Genomic DNA, 18761 nt, shown 5'->3' with positions numbered 1-18761 from the left:
AAGAAAAAAAAAAAAAGGAAGGTGTGGGTCAGGTTCTTAACAGTTGCTTGGCACAGCACCTTAAATGTCTTTAAGTGCTAGGTGCTTCATGTTGCAGAAAGCATCTAGTGAAACCGGTGGGAAACCTAGGGAAACCTCTTTTGGGAAACAGTGGTTGTTGTCTGCGTCCCTATTTCTTTGCCTGCCTATCCTTGCTTCTAAAGTCTGCACTTTTTTTTTTTTTTTTACTTTTTCTTTTTCTTTTTTTTTTTCCTTGCTACACCTACCCAAACCTTCTCTTTTCCCTTCATGGTGAGAAAAGTTGTGACTTGAGAAAGTACTACCCCAGAGTAAGACGTGAGTCCATTTTTCCTGTCTTTGCTGGCACTAAATTCTCTCGCTGTTTATAATTCAAATGTGGTTCTAGATTTCATCTCAATGTTTTATTTTCTCGAAGCAAGGAAATTCATGTACACCTGCACATGAAAATCTGTTCACCTACCTTTATGCTGCTTTTAAAACTGCCTATTCAGTACTACGGTACTCACTATGTTTTTATGCATGTAGTCTATCATCATTTGTATCTTCTCAGGGCTCCCACAGCCCCCCCTCACCAAGGGCTGTCATTTCTTTTCCCTATCCCCCAGGCTTGTCCTGACATTCTGAAGAGCTTTGTGTTTTTAACAGACTCTCATCTGTCCCAGGTCCAAGAATGAAGACAATGCTCTTATTTTGTAGCTATTTGGTGTTCTCTGTGAATTTTGTCATTGTTTTGGTAGCTGTCCTTGTACAGACACTTCAGAATATATTAATTTCCTGAAAGAAGCAAGTCTGTCTTTGTCTCTTATACAGCACTAAAAGTACATAACCAGATACTGCAAGCCTGTTCTCAAGGCAAGAGTTACTGATATCAACATCCCGACTACATTGCCCTTACTGCATCTATAGCTAGAGCAGATATAGGGACCTATCTGTCCCTGGGGCTGACCCTGACCTGAGTTGGCTGATGAAAGAGAAATTGTGAAATGACACTTCCTCAACACTCACGGCAGGATAAAATTCCCTTGCCAAGAGGACACTAAAAGGAGACTTGCTCTTTCCCTGGGGAAGACTCCAGCCCATCCCTCTCTCCCTAACTCTGGCACACCCCCTACCACTCTGCCACAGCTTGTACATTTGCCACAACGTAATTCAAGGTTAATTAGGCAGAAGAGACGGACTGAAAGGGAGCAAGAATTGTGGCCATGTGGTCAGAGCACCTGCTAGGGAGTGACTGGAGATAATTTAAATCCCATGTGCTTTGTTCAGGATCTGTTCTTGAAAAAGAGCATTGGGAATCCAATCTTTCATTTAATTTTGTATTCCAAATTTTCATTTCAGAGTGACAATCTTACCCAGTAGGTGTCAAGTCATGTTTGTCCTGCACTGAAAATACTTGTCAGTCCTGCGATCAGAAGCAGAAGCGGCCCCAGCAGATGGGGAAAGTGCCAGTCCCCACCCCGAGGTGTGCATGGCACCCTCAGTAACCCCAGCAGCAATGAGCACAAATTTGAAAATGAACGTTTCTTCATTGGTGCGAAAGCAGAGGAGCAGCAGAGTATGAAGTGGTAGAGGCAGTGCCCTTCTCTTCTCTTCCCGTGCAAGGCCTGTCATGTCCTGCAGGGCAGAGCCCCTCACAGACCGTCTGGCAGGGCTGCCTGGAGGGCCTGGGCTAGTGGGTCTTCTGCTGGTGGGCTCTGTGACCAGAATCCGCCTTTTTCATGTACATCTTCATTTCTTGTTTTGAGTAGGTGGCCAGCCTGGGTGGAGACCATGACTCGGGCAGAGTCCATGAAGACCTGCAGGCTCAGGCTGGGGCGAGACCACCAGGGTAGGCAGCTCCGGCCTCCACGAAAGCAGACAATGCTGCCATTTGTGTGTTAGGCCCTGCTCCAGTCATTACATGAGAATTTCATCTAATGACAGTTTAATTAATAACAGGCCTTGGAGCAAAGACCAGGAAAAGGCTCTTGTGATCTTAAATCCCTTTTACATAACTGCTGGCCCCTGAAATCCGGTTAACGAACAGGGACCACGGGGCAGCCTCGCTGGCAGGGCTGGCAGGGCATCCCCTGGGCATGGGATGCAGAGCAGAGCAGACGTGGCACAGTGGCTCTTCCTGCAGCTCACGACAGTGTCCGAGCCACTGATCATTAACTTGGCTCCTGGGACAGACTGACGGCGGGGCTGTTCCTGTCTGTCCTGCATGGAGCGAGTGTCATGGGACTGACTCTCCTGAAGAAGGGAGCTGGTTCTTAGCAGCATTAAAAGAAACCCTGAAACACTTGCATGGATTACAGTGGAGTCTGTCCGGGGTTGCTCTGCATGTCGGTCCTGTCAAAATTAACGCGTGATGCGCAGCAGCAGCCCTTCTGAGGCATACTCTCTGGCGCATCATGGCATTTGGATGTTTCCAAGGTAAGGTGCCAGCTAAACAATGTTAGTAGTATTTTATCTCTAATGCCTATGTGCAGGACCTGTCTCTTCCTTGGATCCATACCAGGTTCATATTAGCTATCATTTGATTATTACGTATCTCCTAAGCATTGTTTTCTCTAAAGGACTCAGGTAATAATCTATTCAAAACAATAATCTTTCGTTGCCTTGAGAGAGTCAAACACTTTGTTATTGTCATTGTAAATATCCTCAAAACTATAGCGTTTTTACATAGTTCAGTTTTTAAATGACTTTTTTTTCTCTCATTCAGGGATGTCTAGATTTGATATCAGTCCAGGATTTTGGTATTTCACTTTATCTAAAGAAAAAATGGCAAAGGAGAAACATGGTAGTTTTTATTCCTTTAATTATGATTTTGTTACTTTAAATACAGAAGTGAATTTTTACCCCTGACATATAACTGTCTGAAGTAAAATAATCCTACCTATAATTTTAATTTTTTCAGCAATTCTTGGAGTAAAAATACACCTGTATGTACAGTTTTGCTCACCCATTACTCTTAAATGCCAGTAGCAACTGCATATGTTGTACGTCAGCATTTTGCTTATATTTTTATGCATGTAATTTGTCACCACTTTGTACCTCTTTAGGGCTTGGCAGTGATTTCTGCAGTAGTCTCTTCCACTTGCAGCATCCCTTTCGAAAAGTGTTTTTCCTTCCTGAAGTTTCTTGGCAAAAGGCATAAGAAGGTGTAGAGGGAGAAGTGTTATTAAGTAAAGCAAAATGGCATTTCACTTTCAGAGAATATAGTGAAGCTTTGACACAATGTTAATTGTCCAATAACCCACAGCATGTTTGCATTATGTTGAAAAACTGCCAGACTTTTCCAGGAGGAAGTATTTTCATGTAATTTATGAAGGTATAAGTAAAATAACATTCAAATAAATAGAATCATTCCAAACTGGGAGAATTTGGAGAGGTCAATAATTATCTCATATCAGGATTTTGGCTGGGTGATGCTTTTGAAGATGTCCAATCCTTTTTATGACCATATTTAGAATTGTCATATAACTCAGAGATCCTAAGTAATTCCAAGTACTGAAACACCAAGATACTGAGAAGAGCTGGGCTGAGTCATGTCCCCCTAGCATAGTTTCAAGACATCAGTTTCACCAGGGAAGAAAAAATCTTTTGGAGAAGGAATAAAGTATGTGCTACTGTCACAGAGTCAATAACTTTGGTAAGCTAATTACTTGCCATAAGCAGCTGTATTTTTAGAGATGAACAGAATGATATTAGATCTGAGATTCCAATTTCCTGAACAGGCATCCAAGAATATTAATATAACCACAGAAGCAAAATTAGTATCTTCAATGTAAAACAATAAACAAGCAAGCTACCCCTTGTTTGTATGCTTTCTCTTTTCTGAACGGGCTTTTCTCTTGCACTCTTTCCCATTTTTTCTTTCGACACATTCATTTTTTATTCATTCTATAAGACGATATTGCTAAATTGTATGCAACAGACACTATCAACCTTATATAAAATACAAATATATAAATATATAATATACATATTATATACAAATAATACATATAATATAAAAACATATAATATACAAATATTATATAATATAATATAAATATACAAAAATATAAAATATAGAAGCAGTTGCCAGTAATAAATCTTGCATGTGCTTCTAAATTGGATAAAGTGTTTGTATCTTTTGTTAGGTCCTCCCTGCAGCATTATTAAGTGGAACAGTTATTACAAGACAGTGCAACACAGTCTATATATATGGATGGCTGTTTATTAACCACAAGATGATAGTTTAACAGAAACACCTCCTAGTTGGTTTTGCTTAAATTACAAGTGGTCATGTTTCCTCAGAAACCCAGGAGTGACTTTTTTCTCAAAATGAAAAATACATAGTAATGATCTAATTCAGAAATATCCCATATTATAAGAATATAAAGTAGTATTAGCTTAGAATGCACATAATGAATTTAACGAATCTGAAACTGTATTTGGAAAAAAAGAGTTATCACAGGTGTTTACTTACATTGAGATATTTAACCATTTGGGGAAGGTAATATACAAATATTTTACCAGTGAAATACTGTCAAATAAGTTGTAAGGTACAACTATAACATCAAAGTTAAATTATGACTACAGCAAAAGAGGATCAGAATCTATCTTGTCCTACATCTTATACAGGGTCTATAGGAGACTTTGCTTACTTAACCTCAAAGCACTGAGTTTGACTAGCTCAAAAGGGGATTTGTAGCTTCCTTCTGCAACTCTTCCTCCAGTGTATTTTCCACCAGCCTGAAAACAGTGTAATCAGATTGTCCATGCTTTTGTTCTACTGCACATTTCAGCTGTGCGAATTTCGTTTTACCCGTCTTCATGCCATTTGAAGAAAATGTCACAGTTTTTCCCCCCTTCCCGATTTTGATGGAAATCTTGCACAATGGATTTTAAGTCATCTCTAAAACTGCTGGCAGAGCTCACAGACTGGAAGACAAGAGGAAGAGGAACAGTAAGGAGTAGAAGAAACTGAAGGCAGTGGCAGGCAGAAATGAACAGGTAGTCAGGGGACGACACCTCCAGCCCACAGCGGAGGAAGCTCTTGTAACCTCGGAACTCTTGCAACTAGTTGGACAGGGGAGATGGGTTTCAGAACATATGCATGCACTTTAGTAGGACAGCCAGCTTGCCTCTGGTTATTGGAGGAACAGCTGGGGCATGTACAGGAGCCTCATTCTCTGTTATTAGCTGTCCCCCAGCTCCTTTGACTGCCACAATAATTTTTGCCATGTTCTCTTACCTGTAGCAATGACCAGCACACAAACAGGGAGAAAAAGATGAAGTGTTTTGGAAGTTATGATCTAGAACTCAGCTTGTTATAAAAGCACAATTGCTTAAAATAAACAAACAAAAAAAACTAAACTTTCTTTCTTCCTCTTATTTTGTGTTTAACCCTGTCCCCTTCCAAAGATCTCAACCCCACCTGTCTCCCAGAAGACCCCAAACAAAACAAAATTGCACAGATCAACTTGATGGACAGTGCTAGAGCCCCAAGAGTCTGTACAGCCGAAAGGCAATTTTTAGCTTACAGAAATTTTGGATGTACACAGCCTCAGCTGTCTAAATGAATACTTCTGTTTATATACAGTTAGAGGGCAGTGGTACACACCTTAAACATTTCCTTTCTCACACAGATGTATATTATTTATTATGATATCAGAGACAATAAAAGAACAAGGTGGGATTTAGCAAATACTGTCACTTCAAATTATTTTTATATTCTGTATTACTAAGTTATAAAGCATAAATGTACTCCTGTTCTCCCAGTTATTTCTGGATGTACATCAGAAAGTAAATACACAAAATCTTTAAATAAAGCTGCAAGAGGCACAAAATATGCTTTATTCTTTGGACTCACTGGGTGAAGTTTGATTCCAATACACAATTTTTACAAGTACAAAATATTTCAGAATAACCTGGATAAACTGTCAAAAAAAAAAAAAAAAGAAAAAAAGCTTAATACTGCATCAGACAAAGAATAAATACAAGGATATGAGTCTCTACAATCATTTCTTCCTGAAGAATTAGAAATGCTACATTACTTTCTTAAAAGGTAATATGGCCACAGGATAATAATTTTAAAATGTGAAAGAATTTAATGGGACTTATGCTACTAAAGGAAATGAGTTTCTGAACTTGTGCTCAAATGCTTGTATGGAGAGTAACTATGCCTTTTTTTTTTTTTCTGCAATATCTTTTTTCTGAATTATATTCCTCACAAGTGTTGTTTAAAATAATATATTGGGTAGTATCATTCTACTTCTCCATGGGTAGGAGGACAGAAGTGAGGGATGGTTTTAACAAGGATTTCTTCCACGGATCATAGAGTCAAGGAGCTCCCCACAGCCAAACCGCTGGCATCTATTTAGATAGAAGGGTGGCATTTGTTATTACAGACCACGAGAAGGCGGTTGCTTTAGTTGGGGCTCTGTGCTCACAGACTGTTTGCGAAGTGATTTTGAGACTGCCATTTCCCCTGCCACAGAACACCTTATTTCCTGATTAGCTTGTGTCCATACCCATGTGGCAATGGTCCACCCTCCAGATCTTAGCTATCCTCATCATCACTAAGGTAAAGAATAGCTGAGGTAATTGCACCACAGTATTTGGCCTTCTGATTTCTAAAACTCCAATTTGTGATGAGTTATTGTGTCCTTCTCACATCACTTTTCAATGATGGTCACAATGATCACGATGCCAGCTCAACTGGCATTTTTTAGGAACCCTAATGTGAAGGGCAATATTCTGTACTCAGTAGAAGGTTTATGTTTTAGAACGTAAGTTTTATGTTCCTGCCTCTACGAGGGGTAAGTACTGATTACTTCACTGTAATCAGTATATATGAGATCAGATTTGAACTTGGGAAACTACTTGGAGTAGCTGCAATCTGTCAGTGGGGTCTGCCATAGTCCTGTCCCCTCTCTTACACCAGCACATTGCTTAACACAGTCAATATGCTTTAATAAGCCACTTGAAGAGCTGTTCTTGCAGGAAATTGTTTTTTTATGTTCACCTTATTTTTGGTTTCATTCCCTGAACCAGCTCACTTTTCTGTTTCCCTCTTTGTATGCTTAAAAATCTCCTGTTTCATATCGCTTTTCATTGATCGAATTTTGAACCTACACCACCATGCCAGAAACATGGCCTTAGGTATCACTAATGATTGTCAATCAAATATTTTTCTGAGAGGCAAGGATTTCAAAAGTGCAGAGTTGCTTAAACTGTAAGTTGTTTACCTGGACATTCCTCTTACTTGGCCTTCTACCTTCTTAGGAGAGTGTCAGAGTGACATACAAACAATTGATCTTTTTTATGGAGTAACAAAAATGCCTTCTAAGGGAGAGCTTGAATTATTTGTTCTGGTTAATTGTACGGATTTTTTTTTTTCCCAGCTGAAAATAATATTCTCTTTCATTAAGTAATATGGCTAATGCATTCATTCCAGAAATGGGAAAGTTTAACTGAGTTCCTTCCTCTTCAGGAGACTTAGATCTTATACTTCTAAACTGAGTGCCATAAATACACTGCTCTCAGACGAGACCTTGTAAAGCTGTTTCTCTTTGTCTAAACCAAAAGTACATTCATTGAGCAAGGGGCTGGAATCCTCCTGAGTGAGTGTTCAAACAACGGAGCTGAAGGTTCATTGCTTCTCGCTTAATGTGCAGCTCAAATGCAAGCTCTGTTCCACTCAAGGCAGGAATAAAACCAAACTTGACTTCTGCCAAATATCTTATCTAGAAGATGGAGTAATTTTCTGGGGCGAGGTGCTCTTGTTGAGGCCGTTTCATCTGCTTCAGTGGATACAGGGAGGCAAAGATGTGAAACAAACAACATGAGGCCTTGTATGACACAGAGTAAAAGTGCATTTCTTCTAAGGGCAGTTTTATTACTTCTTTTTCCTAAAATGAATGTCCCAAAGTGAAACTTATTGTTTCAGGCTGAAAAGAACAACATTCTGTTAAATGGACCAGAACATCTCTCTTATTTCAGTAAGAAAGAGATGACAGAAATAAGTTTAGCTTAATCCAAACCAAACATGGTTTTCTTTTTTCTTTGATTCAACAGCAGAAGTCCCAGTCAAAGGGACCACTGAACGCTGAAGGCCTTTGACCTGTCATTTTTAGGAACATATATATCACATCTTCGTTATTTAAACACCTTTGTGAGAACAGCTATCAAATCCTGTATTGCTTGAAAGCTGTTCACTCTAATCATATCTTTAACCAATTATATTACTTTATCCATGATTTGTGTGGGAATTATGTGACATGATGTCGTGTCTATTTCTTGATTGTGTAAACAGAAGAAAAGAAATTTCTGGATCAAATGTAAATAGAATCATAGAATGGTTTGGGTTGGAAGAGACCTTAAAGATCACCTAATCCGCCCCCCACCCGCCATGGGCAGGGACACCTAATATACGTACAAGATATAATAGCTTTATTATACAAGTATCATGCAATACTTGTACAAGATATTAATGTACATGCAAAATTATCATGGCTGCATACTGACATCATCCAATAAAAGTCTTGCTGGATATTTTTGAAAACAAGCAAGTATAAGCAATGGGATGATAGCCAAATTGTAAGGGATTTGTAAATGTCTCCATGAATAATTTTTCCTACTATTTACCCAGCTCTTCTCTTGTGACTGACTTTACCGAAATGCTTAAATCAGTGTTGAGTATTTTAGGAGTCTACCCAGCTGCATTTCTCTTTTAGCATTCTCTTGTCAGTGTGAAATACTGTGCCAAGAACTATATCTGTATAGTTTACAGAATTTAGATAATTATGTAGGAAGACCAAAAACTAATTTAATAAAAAAAATAAAAATAGGGTTTATAAGTATAGAACTCTCAGTAGATACATAAAAAATCACCAAGACACAACTAAGATGAATCTTCTTACGTAACATTTTAACACTGCTTTGCACAACAAAACATTATAGAGAATCACTATAGAACTGAAATAGCATAACAATTATGATGGATGTATTAATCTTTCATTTAGGGGAACTGCAAATGTTTAAAGAAAAGGTCACTGAAACACTAACTAATTATTTTTACTAGTAATTTCTTTCCAGCCTTGAAATGTTTCCAAATATTTAAGTGTTGGCCTCATGGTTTTCACCACTTTGGAAGAAAAGAAGGAAAGCATTAAACACAAAAAACTGTACAAAAATATGTAATAATTGATTTTGCCACGTAGAAATCAGTAACAATGACCTAGTTTTATTTGTGGCTGTTTTTCTATACTAATCCTGTAAAGCAATGATGTTGTTGATTGAGTTAGTCTATTTACACAAGTACATATCTTATATTGTGAATGTTAGAAGAAACTGGTTTCATAATACAAAAGGTATAGTATAAACACACTGTAAAACTTGTAAAAAAACTTATCAGACAACTGATCTACATTTGATAATATACAGAATTGCTGTTTATAGATGTTAGATTGGGCAAAATAAATACAAAGTTCAACCAAAACAGATGGGGCTCCAGCAGGTTTTGTAAAATGGGCTACTTCACTGCTGGCAGCCTGGACCTTGTTTCAGAGCAAGAGAAAAGCAGAATTGAGGAAGAATTGGTAAGAAAAAGAGGTTAAATGTAGAGCTTAGGGATATGGTTTAGTGGAGTACTTAGTGTTAGGTCGGAGGTTGGACTCGATGATCTTGAGGTCTCTTCCAACCTAGAGAAATCTGTGAATCTGTGAATCTGTGAATCTGAAAAACACAGTCCAGAAACATTTATTTTTATTTTTATTTTTATTTTTATTTTTATTTTTATTTTTATTTTTATTTTTATTTTTTTTTTGTATTTGTTTCATCATTAATTTTGTGGTTTTGAAGTAATAAGGCATCCCTCTGGGCTATGGTAGAGGAATTGTGCAAGAGGGCATCTTTATCTTACTTTTCGTATGTAACCTTGGTCTTGTTGCATGTTTTGTATATAAGAGAAGGAAATGAGAAGAAAATAGCATTGTGAAAGCTCAAGCCCTTACATCATTATAGTCATTGCTTCATTAGTGGGGTTATTCCTCTTTCCTTACAAAATCATTTATTCATTTTTTCAATAAAGGCAGTGGATTAATTTGGTATCTTTTTCAAGAAAATATGGCATTCAGGGAGACTTGTTTTTAGTGTTTATCTGAATAAAACTATTAGAAATATTGAGAAATAATATTATTAGAATGATATTATTAGACTAGGTAGAGCTTCACCAAGCTTACAGAAAATGCCACTTGTTGTATATGCATACACAGGTTTTAAATATTAGAATAAGAACGGATGTGAGTTAACTAAGAGCTGTGTTTAAAAAATAATTAATTGCTTCATTTTAATTCATTACTTGTCTTGCTTGCATCAATGGGACTACTCATGCTGAAAGCCTAGATGTGATTTGTAAAAGCAAGGTCTAACTGAATTCACAATATCTGTGATGAAGGCTTAGCCTTCAATATTAATTGTTAATACAGATGGCCTTTTTTGTTTTAAATAAGAAGCGAGAATACTGACATGATCTCCTTCTAAAAAATCAAGTTAAGTACTTAACTATGTCTTTTCTTCCCACTAAAAGCAATCTTGCTCCTTTTCTCCCAGTTATTTATGGACGTTTTTTCATTAACACCTTTATTTTTTCCTCCCCTCCCTCTCCCTGCTCCCCACCCTCAACAACTGTAGATTCACCTCTGAGGGATCTTTTCCTTGTAAGCACTACAGGCTTTGCTTTACATTTGATTTATCTATCTTTGAGGGTGCATCATGTGTTCTTTCATTGCCACTTTTCCTGTTTCATTAATTTCCTATCTTGTAGACAGGCAGCAGTCTAACCACTGGATATCAGAAGCTGGTCTGCTGCTGAAAATAATTGTGAAATTAGCACATGTTTTTAGAAGGAAAGACACGCACTTGATATGCGACAAGCATGTTTTTGTACTTAAACCGTACAAACTGCCTCAAATACATAGAAGAGAAATGATTTGTTTTTCCAAATACTCTGGTGGGTTTAATTTATAGCTCCACAATCTTTTTGCCTAAGGATTTTTTAATTGTTCTAGTCTCGTTGGGAAATAGGAAAGACTGCAAATTTTTTTTCTAGTTTAGATTATGGCATTACTTAGTTTTTAGTAGTGACTTCTTCATTCTGGTACTGTTGGCTCCTACTGTACCTCAGGGTTAAAGTAACAGAAACCAGGGAACAGATTGACTTGTAATAATCACGAACATGGCTTGCAAACAAATGATCTTGGTAAGTACCAAAAGATATGGTCAATGGGATTAATACTGTACACTTTTGGCTGGGTTTCCTATGAGCTAAAGAAATAGACAAAACCCCACACAATGTACTCATGTACTCTCTTGTACAAGTTTAATGTTAAATACAATACTTGAGCTACTATTTATAAAAAGAAGAAAAAAAAAAAATAATAATACCTACTCTGGCTCCTGCCAGGTTATAGTGCCATTGTACCAGAGGGGAAACAGCCAGGGAAGATGGCCTATAAAGAGATAAAAAAGAAACCCCCCCTTTTTCTGGCCACTGGGGTTCTGTACATGAGACTATGGGAAAGTGAGTAAAGAAGACAAGCATGCAGAATTTGAAAGTTAGGCTGTTGTATGGAAGCTTGGGATGCTTTTGGTAAAAGATGCATACACTCATTAATTATTGTAAATGTCACTGTCTTTTATGTTTAGTTCCTTAAGATTAAAGAGTGCTTTGGTTTAAGAAGACTGACTGAACATTGCATTAACCCCTGGTCCTGATCTTCTGAAGGGAACAAATTCAGGCACCCAAATCTAATTACATCTCTGGGGTTCAACACAGTTGGTTGTGCAGCAGTAGCTGAACAAACGCTAAATGAGTTCGCATGGGTACAGGAAGGAGTGTAAGTAGCAGCAGCATAAAACTCTGCATGTGCTAATTTTCCCTTTCTTTGCTTCTCATTTAGAGTTAGGTCAGAGATCAAAACAGTACACCACAGCTTGCAGTATAAATGTGATGCAGTCTTCTGGTGGAATTAGTCTTTTGTTTCAAAGGTCTAATCTTGCAAGGTGCTGAGTGCTTCCCACCCTATCAGTTTCAGCTGAACTGAGAGTACTTTGCAGTTCCTTTTAAGTTTGGGTTACAAATTCTTAGTTAACGGCAAGCACAGGTTGGTGGCAATTGAGGTTGTTATAGCAAGAAAGCATCAGTACCTGATAACAGATGGTGACATGGTGAATCATTTTTACTGTTGCAGAAAATGGACTATATGGAATATTTTTAGCAAGGTAAGTATTTTACAGTTTGAGTACTTTCTGGCATGACAATTTGCAATTAAGAAATTGCAATCTGGATATAGGCAACAAAGTGTTTTTTTTAACTATGCATTTGCTCAGCAATTGAGAAATTTGCCAGGTAGCAGGTTCAGCTGTGGTAAATTACACCAGTGATGCTATGGATTTTAGAAATAGTCTGTGTACCCTTGAGCCATTCAATAAACATTATCGCCTGTGACTAAATGTGGATTGGGAGAGACATGCTTACATGCTGCCTGCTCAGTGAGTGAAGGCATTAAAGCTCTTGGGAAGGGAATTTAGAATAGATGTGATGCTGGAAAGTGAGCACAGCACACAGCCAAGTGAGAAATGGATCTCAAATTCTGCCTCTCCCCTGGGCTTAGGCGCTTATCTGCACTTGAGATAGGCCTCTTGGTCCTGATTTGGAAACCATTTCTTCTGCTCACGCAGGATGATGTACCTTCAGGACTGATCACTGTTTGAGCTCAGGGTGTAACTCTGATAACAGTTAATTGTGGAGACAGTATTGTCAGCCTATGAGTATAAATTCACAGCTCTTATCTCCTAGAGCAATAGTCTAGCTACTGGGCTGCAGAGTAATTGAGAGGAAGGCCCCGGCTACTTGCTTTACAGAGCACTGCCAGTGTGCAACCAAACGTGCCCATGATTCACAGAAACAACGATGATGCTGGCAAGAGGCAACTCACTTCAGAAGCTGGTGGGAGGCAGAGGGTTCCCTGTCTGGATTTGCTTGTGATTGACTTCAGAAAGTCTTGGATAAAAGTTTTGGAAATATTCCCACTTGCACCTCTTCAAAAACTCCATTTCTGTGGACAAAATTCCATTATACCCCTCTTCTTTGAGCTGCTCTTGAAGTGACCTGCTAAAAGTGAGATGGAAGAGATGAACTCAATGGATATGATAGACAGGATCAAGAGTTGAAAAGAGAGAGTAATGACGCTTATTAATGGTGTAAGAGTTAATGAGGAAAGGAAAAAGAAACAGGAGAAATGAGAGTGGCATGCAGCGACTTAAAGATGAGAAGACATCAGTGAAGGAGAAAAAACATTTTGAAAACATCATTAGAAAATGCAATGCTAGGAATTACAGTAAACTGTAGTGTTATTTGGGACTCTGATTGCATTATTTATTGAACATTACTGAGGCCATTTATCATGCCAGCAGCCATAGTTTTAGCTATTGTGGGCCTCAGTGACGTCTGGAAGGATGAGTACTCCCATCTTTGATGGAAAGCTAGAGGCCTCTATCAGCAATTCCCACATCTGTGTATAAAACCCACACATCCTTTGGTTTTGTTTGAGGTAACTCTTGCTGCTCTTTAACAGGAGATTTAAATAAATAAATAAATCACTTCACTTAAATAAATAAATACAATCACGTTGGAAATTTCAACATGGATTTAAAAAATAAGCCTCGATCCTCTGGTATATCACTTCAGTGCTTCCTCCCCTCTTCCGCTATTATTCTACAATAGCAAATAGAATACATATCAATAAAATATGCTAGCTGAAGGTTTCTCTCTTCTAGGCTAGATGAGAAGGCTTAAAATCACTTTCAAAAGCTTATGGTGAACTGGACGTGATAATTTAAGGTATTGTTTCATAGTGTAATGTAATTAAGTCACTACTTCAGTTTTTATCACACAAAAATATTTAATGTTTTTATGTATCATACCAGTATTTTAAGTCATGTTGTTAATTCCATTTTAACTGGCATTCTTTTTTAAAAAGCTATAGCTTTTTATCAATGGACCTGTGCTAACCCACTCCAAACATCAGTTAAAATGTTTTATTCACAGTAAAATTCAATAAATTATGATGCGTACATCACACTACTGTGTTTTTAATCCAAACCATGTCATGCCTAGAGTGCTGACCCAAGAAACCAATCTGTTAATAACCATTTAACAATACCAGAGTGATTTGAATGGCTTTATATTGTTATGGGCTGCTTTGGATACCTGTGGACTGTGGCTACCTAGTTTGGCAGTGACTACTTGTATGAACAGCTGAGGGCATTGTTGTAGAAGTCAGCTGACTTGAAATCTGTCAAAGACTAGAACAGGCTTAAAGACAATTAACTGTCAACTCAGCATTTCCTTGATCTATCTTACATCAGAATTCTAGATTGAAACTGCCAATATTAGAATTATGGTGAAAATTACACCAATGCTTGAAGCAAAACATTATATGTTATGATCTACATCACTTCACTGGGAACAATGAAGTGCTACTTCTACATATCTCACAACTGAGCACCTGTATTTTTGGAATTTAATGCCACAGTACCATTTTAAAATGACTGTGTCATTTTAAGAAAGCTAACTGAAGGATAGTATTGTGTTTTCCTGCTGTAAGAATTGAATAGTATTGATCCTTTATGTGTTCCACCTCCAGGAACTCGATGTCTATAGAAGTCAGCAGGCTTTGCCATATTGGTGACTGTCTTGAAATTGGAGAAAAAGCTCAGATTTAGTTTTGTTTTGTACTAGAGTTTTGGCTGGTGCATGTAAAAGTGAGGACTTTTTCTTTGTTTCAGAGGGCTGATGGTGGTTTTATATTTTGGAGGGTTTTGGATTCTTTTCAGTGTCCCTGCCCTTTTGAACTCTCTCCCATATTACAAAGACAGCATGGATGCTAAATAGTCACAGTGCTCTGCATATTGCATACAATGGCAAATCCTCATATTTTCATTGTTATTAAGACTTAAAATATATGTTTAAATGTAGGAGGAATATTTTTAGAAAACAAATAAATAAAGAAAATACTTTGTGACAGAAAAGTGTGCTTTAATGCTAACTGGTGCATTTCTAACAATTTTATTAATGGATGGAAAGGTGTGTTTTTTCCCCACATAAACTGAAAAAAAAATCTGCTTAGTCTAAAGCAGACAGAGCCCATCAATGAGAAGAAATTGGCCGAACTGTGCATTTCCTCAATAACTTTTTCAGTCAGTGCTCACACATTATTTCAACACTTTCATTATTTAGTTTCTCTCTCTCCCTGTATTTTTCCCATTATATTTTGAAACAACCTTCTCACATAGACCTTCTAGTCATGTAAATCCTCAGATTTCAATTTCTTTTTTCCCCTTTTACACCACTATAAATATTATCAGGTTAAGTTTCTGGGAATACAAATATAAAACTTACTTACATTTCTTTTATTTAATTGAGGTAATCAGTTCCGTATAACCTACTGAGCTGAGCTGAACTTGAGATAGACCTGAAAATGACAAGAACTGATTTTCGAGTCTTGAAAAAGCAATTAGACATACATCAAATTCCCTTAAGCCAAAATCATTATTTCCAAGACCGACTGTCCTATCATTCATGAAATTACTTGTAAAACTCTTTGGAAAGTTTCTTCAAGGGAGTAGTATAATCTATATCATTATAGGGATTACAGCACACATGCAGACATTGTTGCAGTACAATTTAGGTTACATGTATGTCAGCAGCTTGTCAACTTTTACAAATTTAAGAATCATACATACAATCACAGAATGGTTTGGGTTGGAAGGGACCTTAAAGACCATCAGGTTCTGATCCCCCCCCTATGGGCAGGGACACCTCCCACCACAGCAGGTTGTCCAAAGCCCCATCCAGCCTGGCCCTGAACACTTCCAGGAATGGGGCATCCACAGCTTCTCTGGGCAACCTATTGTATCTGTTATATATATACATATACATATATATCCATATATCCATATATATATATATGGATCAATTCTAAATGTAAAGATTCACCTAGATTTTCCAACCTGTTTTCAGTATTTTTTTTTTCATCAATAGAATGGACTCACTATATATCTAGCTTCTCCTCACTAAAAGACACCATTCCTGCTACAAGAGTACTGGAGTCATCAGATAAATCAAAGGCCAAAGTGGCCAAGAATCTAGAAATTTAAAAGCCACTCACAACAAATAATAATAAATGCTTAACCTACCATATTTCCAGACTTCTCTTTCTATTCAGCTGATGGTGTGAAATCAGCCAACAACCATATTAGTTTTCCTCAAGACTGGAGTGTTTTTTTGTGGATGTTTTTATAATTCACTGTTACTGATTCTATGGGAAGTCTGACACTTAAAAAGGCAGTCAGGAATTGTGTTAATTGACATGACACTGAAAATAACCCTGTGGTCAGAATCAGCTGTAAGACAAACTGCCAGCATAAATTCCCTGTAAATATCTTTATCTCTAATATCTCTGTCTTAACATAGACCATCTTCTGCAAGGTTTGGGACCAAAAATCCACCTGAATAAATCGAGTTCTGATTACATCATCCGATTATGATGAAGTGGAAGGCAGCAAAGACGGCTGCTGATGCCACCTTGCCATCGAAACCAGAATGGGCACCCATAGCAAGCAGGTAAAAGCAAAAAGCTGAAACTGCAATATCCAAGAAAAACTCTATAAAAGCATTGCTTGTTGACCATGCTGGCTTAACTTGACAGAATGGCAATGCCTTAGTGCATTACAGAGACAAGTTCTATATCCTACCCTGGAAAAGTCATGCTGGAGTAAAAGAGAATTTACTGAACAGCATTGAAAAGTAGTCTGGAAATCTCCTGTCAAAGATAAATTATTTTCTTAGAGGTGGAGAGTTATATAACATGACCAATTTTTGTTTTGTTTAAACGCTACCTGTTTTTTATTACAGTCTCCCTTCTACTTCCTCCATTAGACAAGAAATCTTGTCCAGATAGGAGCAAATATAGAATCCTTTTTTTTCTCATTTTAGCCATTTCCACCTAAGAACGAATAACCAAATAATGACTGGGTTTTCCTCCTGTCCTTGAAATCAACAATACCTGATTAATACAAACTCGCCTAATGAAGACACCACTAGAAAAACTGTGTTCAGTAACGGACAATCGATGGGTGCTGTTGAGAGGTAGGTGAATGCACAGAAATTGAATTTTATGAATATTATTTTGAGATTTGTCATCGGATCGGTTTCCACTGCCTTCACACCCATTTATGGGTAGGATTGAGCCTGCACTTCGGCCGGTGAGGAAAGCTGGGTGTTGCAGCACTGCCCATCCCTTCCGCCTGTATGTATGGCTGCTGCCACCTGTGCGGCCTCGGGGCGGGCGGCTGGGCGCTGCACCCACAGCCCTGGGGCCCCGGGGCCCGTCAGGCGAGAGATGATAGGGGACCGGGGGGGTTTCGGGTCACGGTGCCCAGCGCCGGGTGCCACACGCGGTCGCTCCTTTGCCGCTCCTTCCATGGCAGCGGGGCCAGGCCTCCACCTCCCGCCGCCCGGGGAGGGCCGGGGGAGCCTCCCCCGGTCCCCTGGCACGGCGGGCGAGCAGGCCCCGCTGCCCCGGCACCGCACGGCCTGCGAACCGCCCTGCCGGGGCCGGGGCCGGGGCCGGGGCCGGGTGGGGAGGCGAGAGCCGGCTGCCGACGGCTCCGTGGAGCCCCGGGGCGGCCTCGCGGCACCCGCCCCTTCCTTCCCCCCGCGCCGCCTCCGCCGGGGGAGCCGGCGGGGCCCGTACGTGCCGGGCCGGGAGCGAGGGGAGGCTTTGCGGAGCGGCACGGCCGCCGCAGCGCCAGCCCCGCCGCGCCGCCAGGGACCGGGTGCGGGAGAGGCAGGGATGTGAGCCTTGGCGGCGCCCCCCCCTCCCCAAATAACCCCAAATCCCCAATCCCCCTCTTTTTTATTTATTTTTTTTATCCGAAAAGCAACCACAAGAAGAAAAAAAAAAAAACCAAAACCACCCCCCCCAAAGAAAAAAAAAAAAAAAGAGGGCGTGGGGGGTGGGGGGGATCCCGTGTCGCCGCCGCCACCCTCCGCTGGATCTATTGTCAGGGAAGGAGGAAATTGGCAGCCGGCGGCAGCGGCGGCACATCTGGGCGGGCACATCTGGGCATGCAACATCGGCTCCCGCCCGCCGCCGCCGTCCTCCAGCCGGCCGAGCGGATCCCTCCGGGGCCCCCGCGGGGCGGCTCCTGCTCGCCAGCCCCGGGGCCCATCTTTCGGGCTGAATTATTAAACCTGGCAGCGCGGGGGGGTGGGGTGGGCTGGAAATAAAGGCTGTTTTTTTTTTTTTTTTCTTCTCTCTTTTTTTTTTTTTTTTTTTTTCCTTTCCCCCGGGATCTATTTCATGGGGATGTGTTCAAGGCAAGAGCGGATTCAGAAGGATATTGACGTTGTGATCCAAAAGTGCAAGGCGGAGAAGGACTGCCTGTTTGCAGGTGAGTTCCCCCCACCCGGGCGCCAGCCAGGTCGGCGGCGGGGAGCCTGCCGCGGAGCCCGGTGCCCTTCGCTGCCGTTCCCGGCAGCGGGGCCGCCGCGGAGCCCCCTTCCTCCTCCTCCTCCTCCTCCTCCTCCTCCTTCTCTCCTTCCGAGGGCATGTGAGGGCAGAGGAGGCCAGGAGCCGGCTGGGGAAGGGGGGGCATCCCGAGCCGGGGAGCGTGTGCGTGCGGCTGTGTCCCCCCTCTCC

The 18761-nt window shown here is 40.0% G+C and overlaps 1 protein-coding gene across 4 annotated transcripts in view; it reads left to right on the top strand.

Annotated features, from left to right (window-relative positions):
• Window positions 1–2193: 2193 nt before the first annotated feature.
• Window positions 2194–18761, top strand: part of PARP8 (poly(ADP-ribose) polymerase family member 8) — a 126454-nt gene continuing 109886 nt past the window's right edge. The window contains exons 1-3 of one of the 4 annotated variants that reach the window (XM_083819075.1): window positions 2194–2436; window positions 17054–17206; window positions 18440–18513. In XM_083819075.1, the coding sequence (XP_083675201.1) occupies window positions 17190–17206; window positions 18440–18513 (91 nt within the window). In that variant the 5' untranslated portion in view covers window positions 2194–2436; window positions 17054–17189. Of the gene's footprint in view, window positions 2437–17053; window positions 17207–17390; window positions 17915–18439; window positions 18514–18761 lie in introns of those variants that run through there. The other 3 variants (XM_083819073.1, XM_083819072.1, XM_083819074.1) reach the window with 3 other exon arrangements.

Source organism: Anser anser (genome assembly GCF_964211835.1).
Source record: "Anser anser genome assembly, chromosome: Z".
NCBI lineage: Eukaryota > Metazoa > Chordata > Aves > Anseriformes > Anatidae > Anser > Anser anser.
This window is presented reverse-complemented; position numbering and strand designations above follow the sequence as displayed.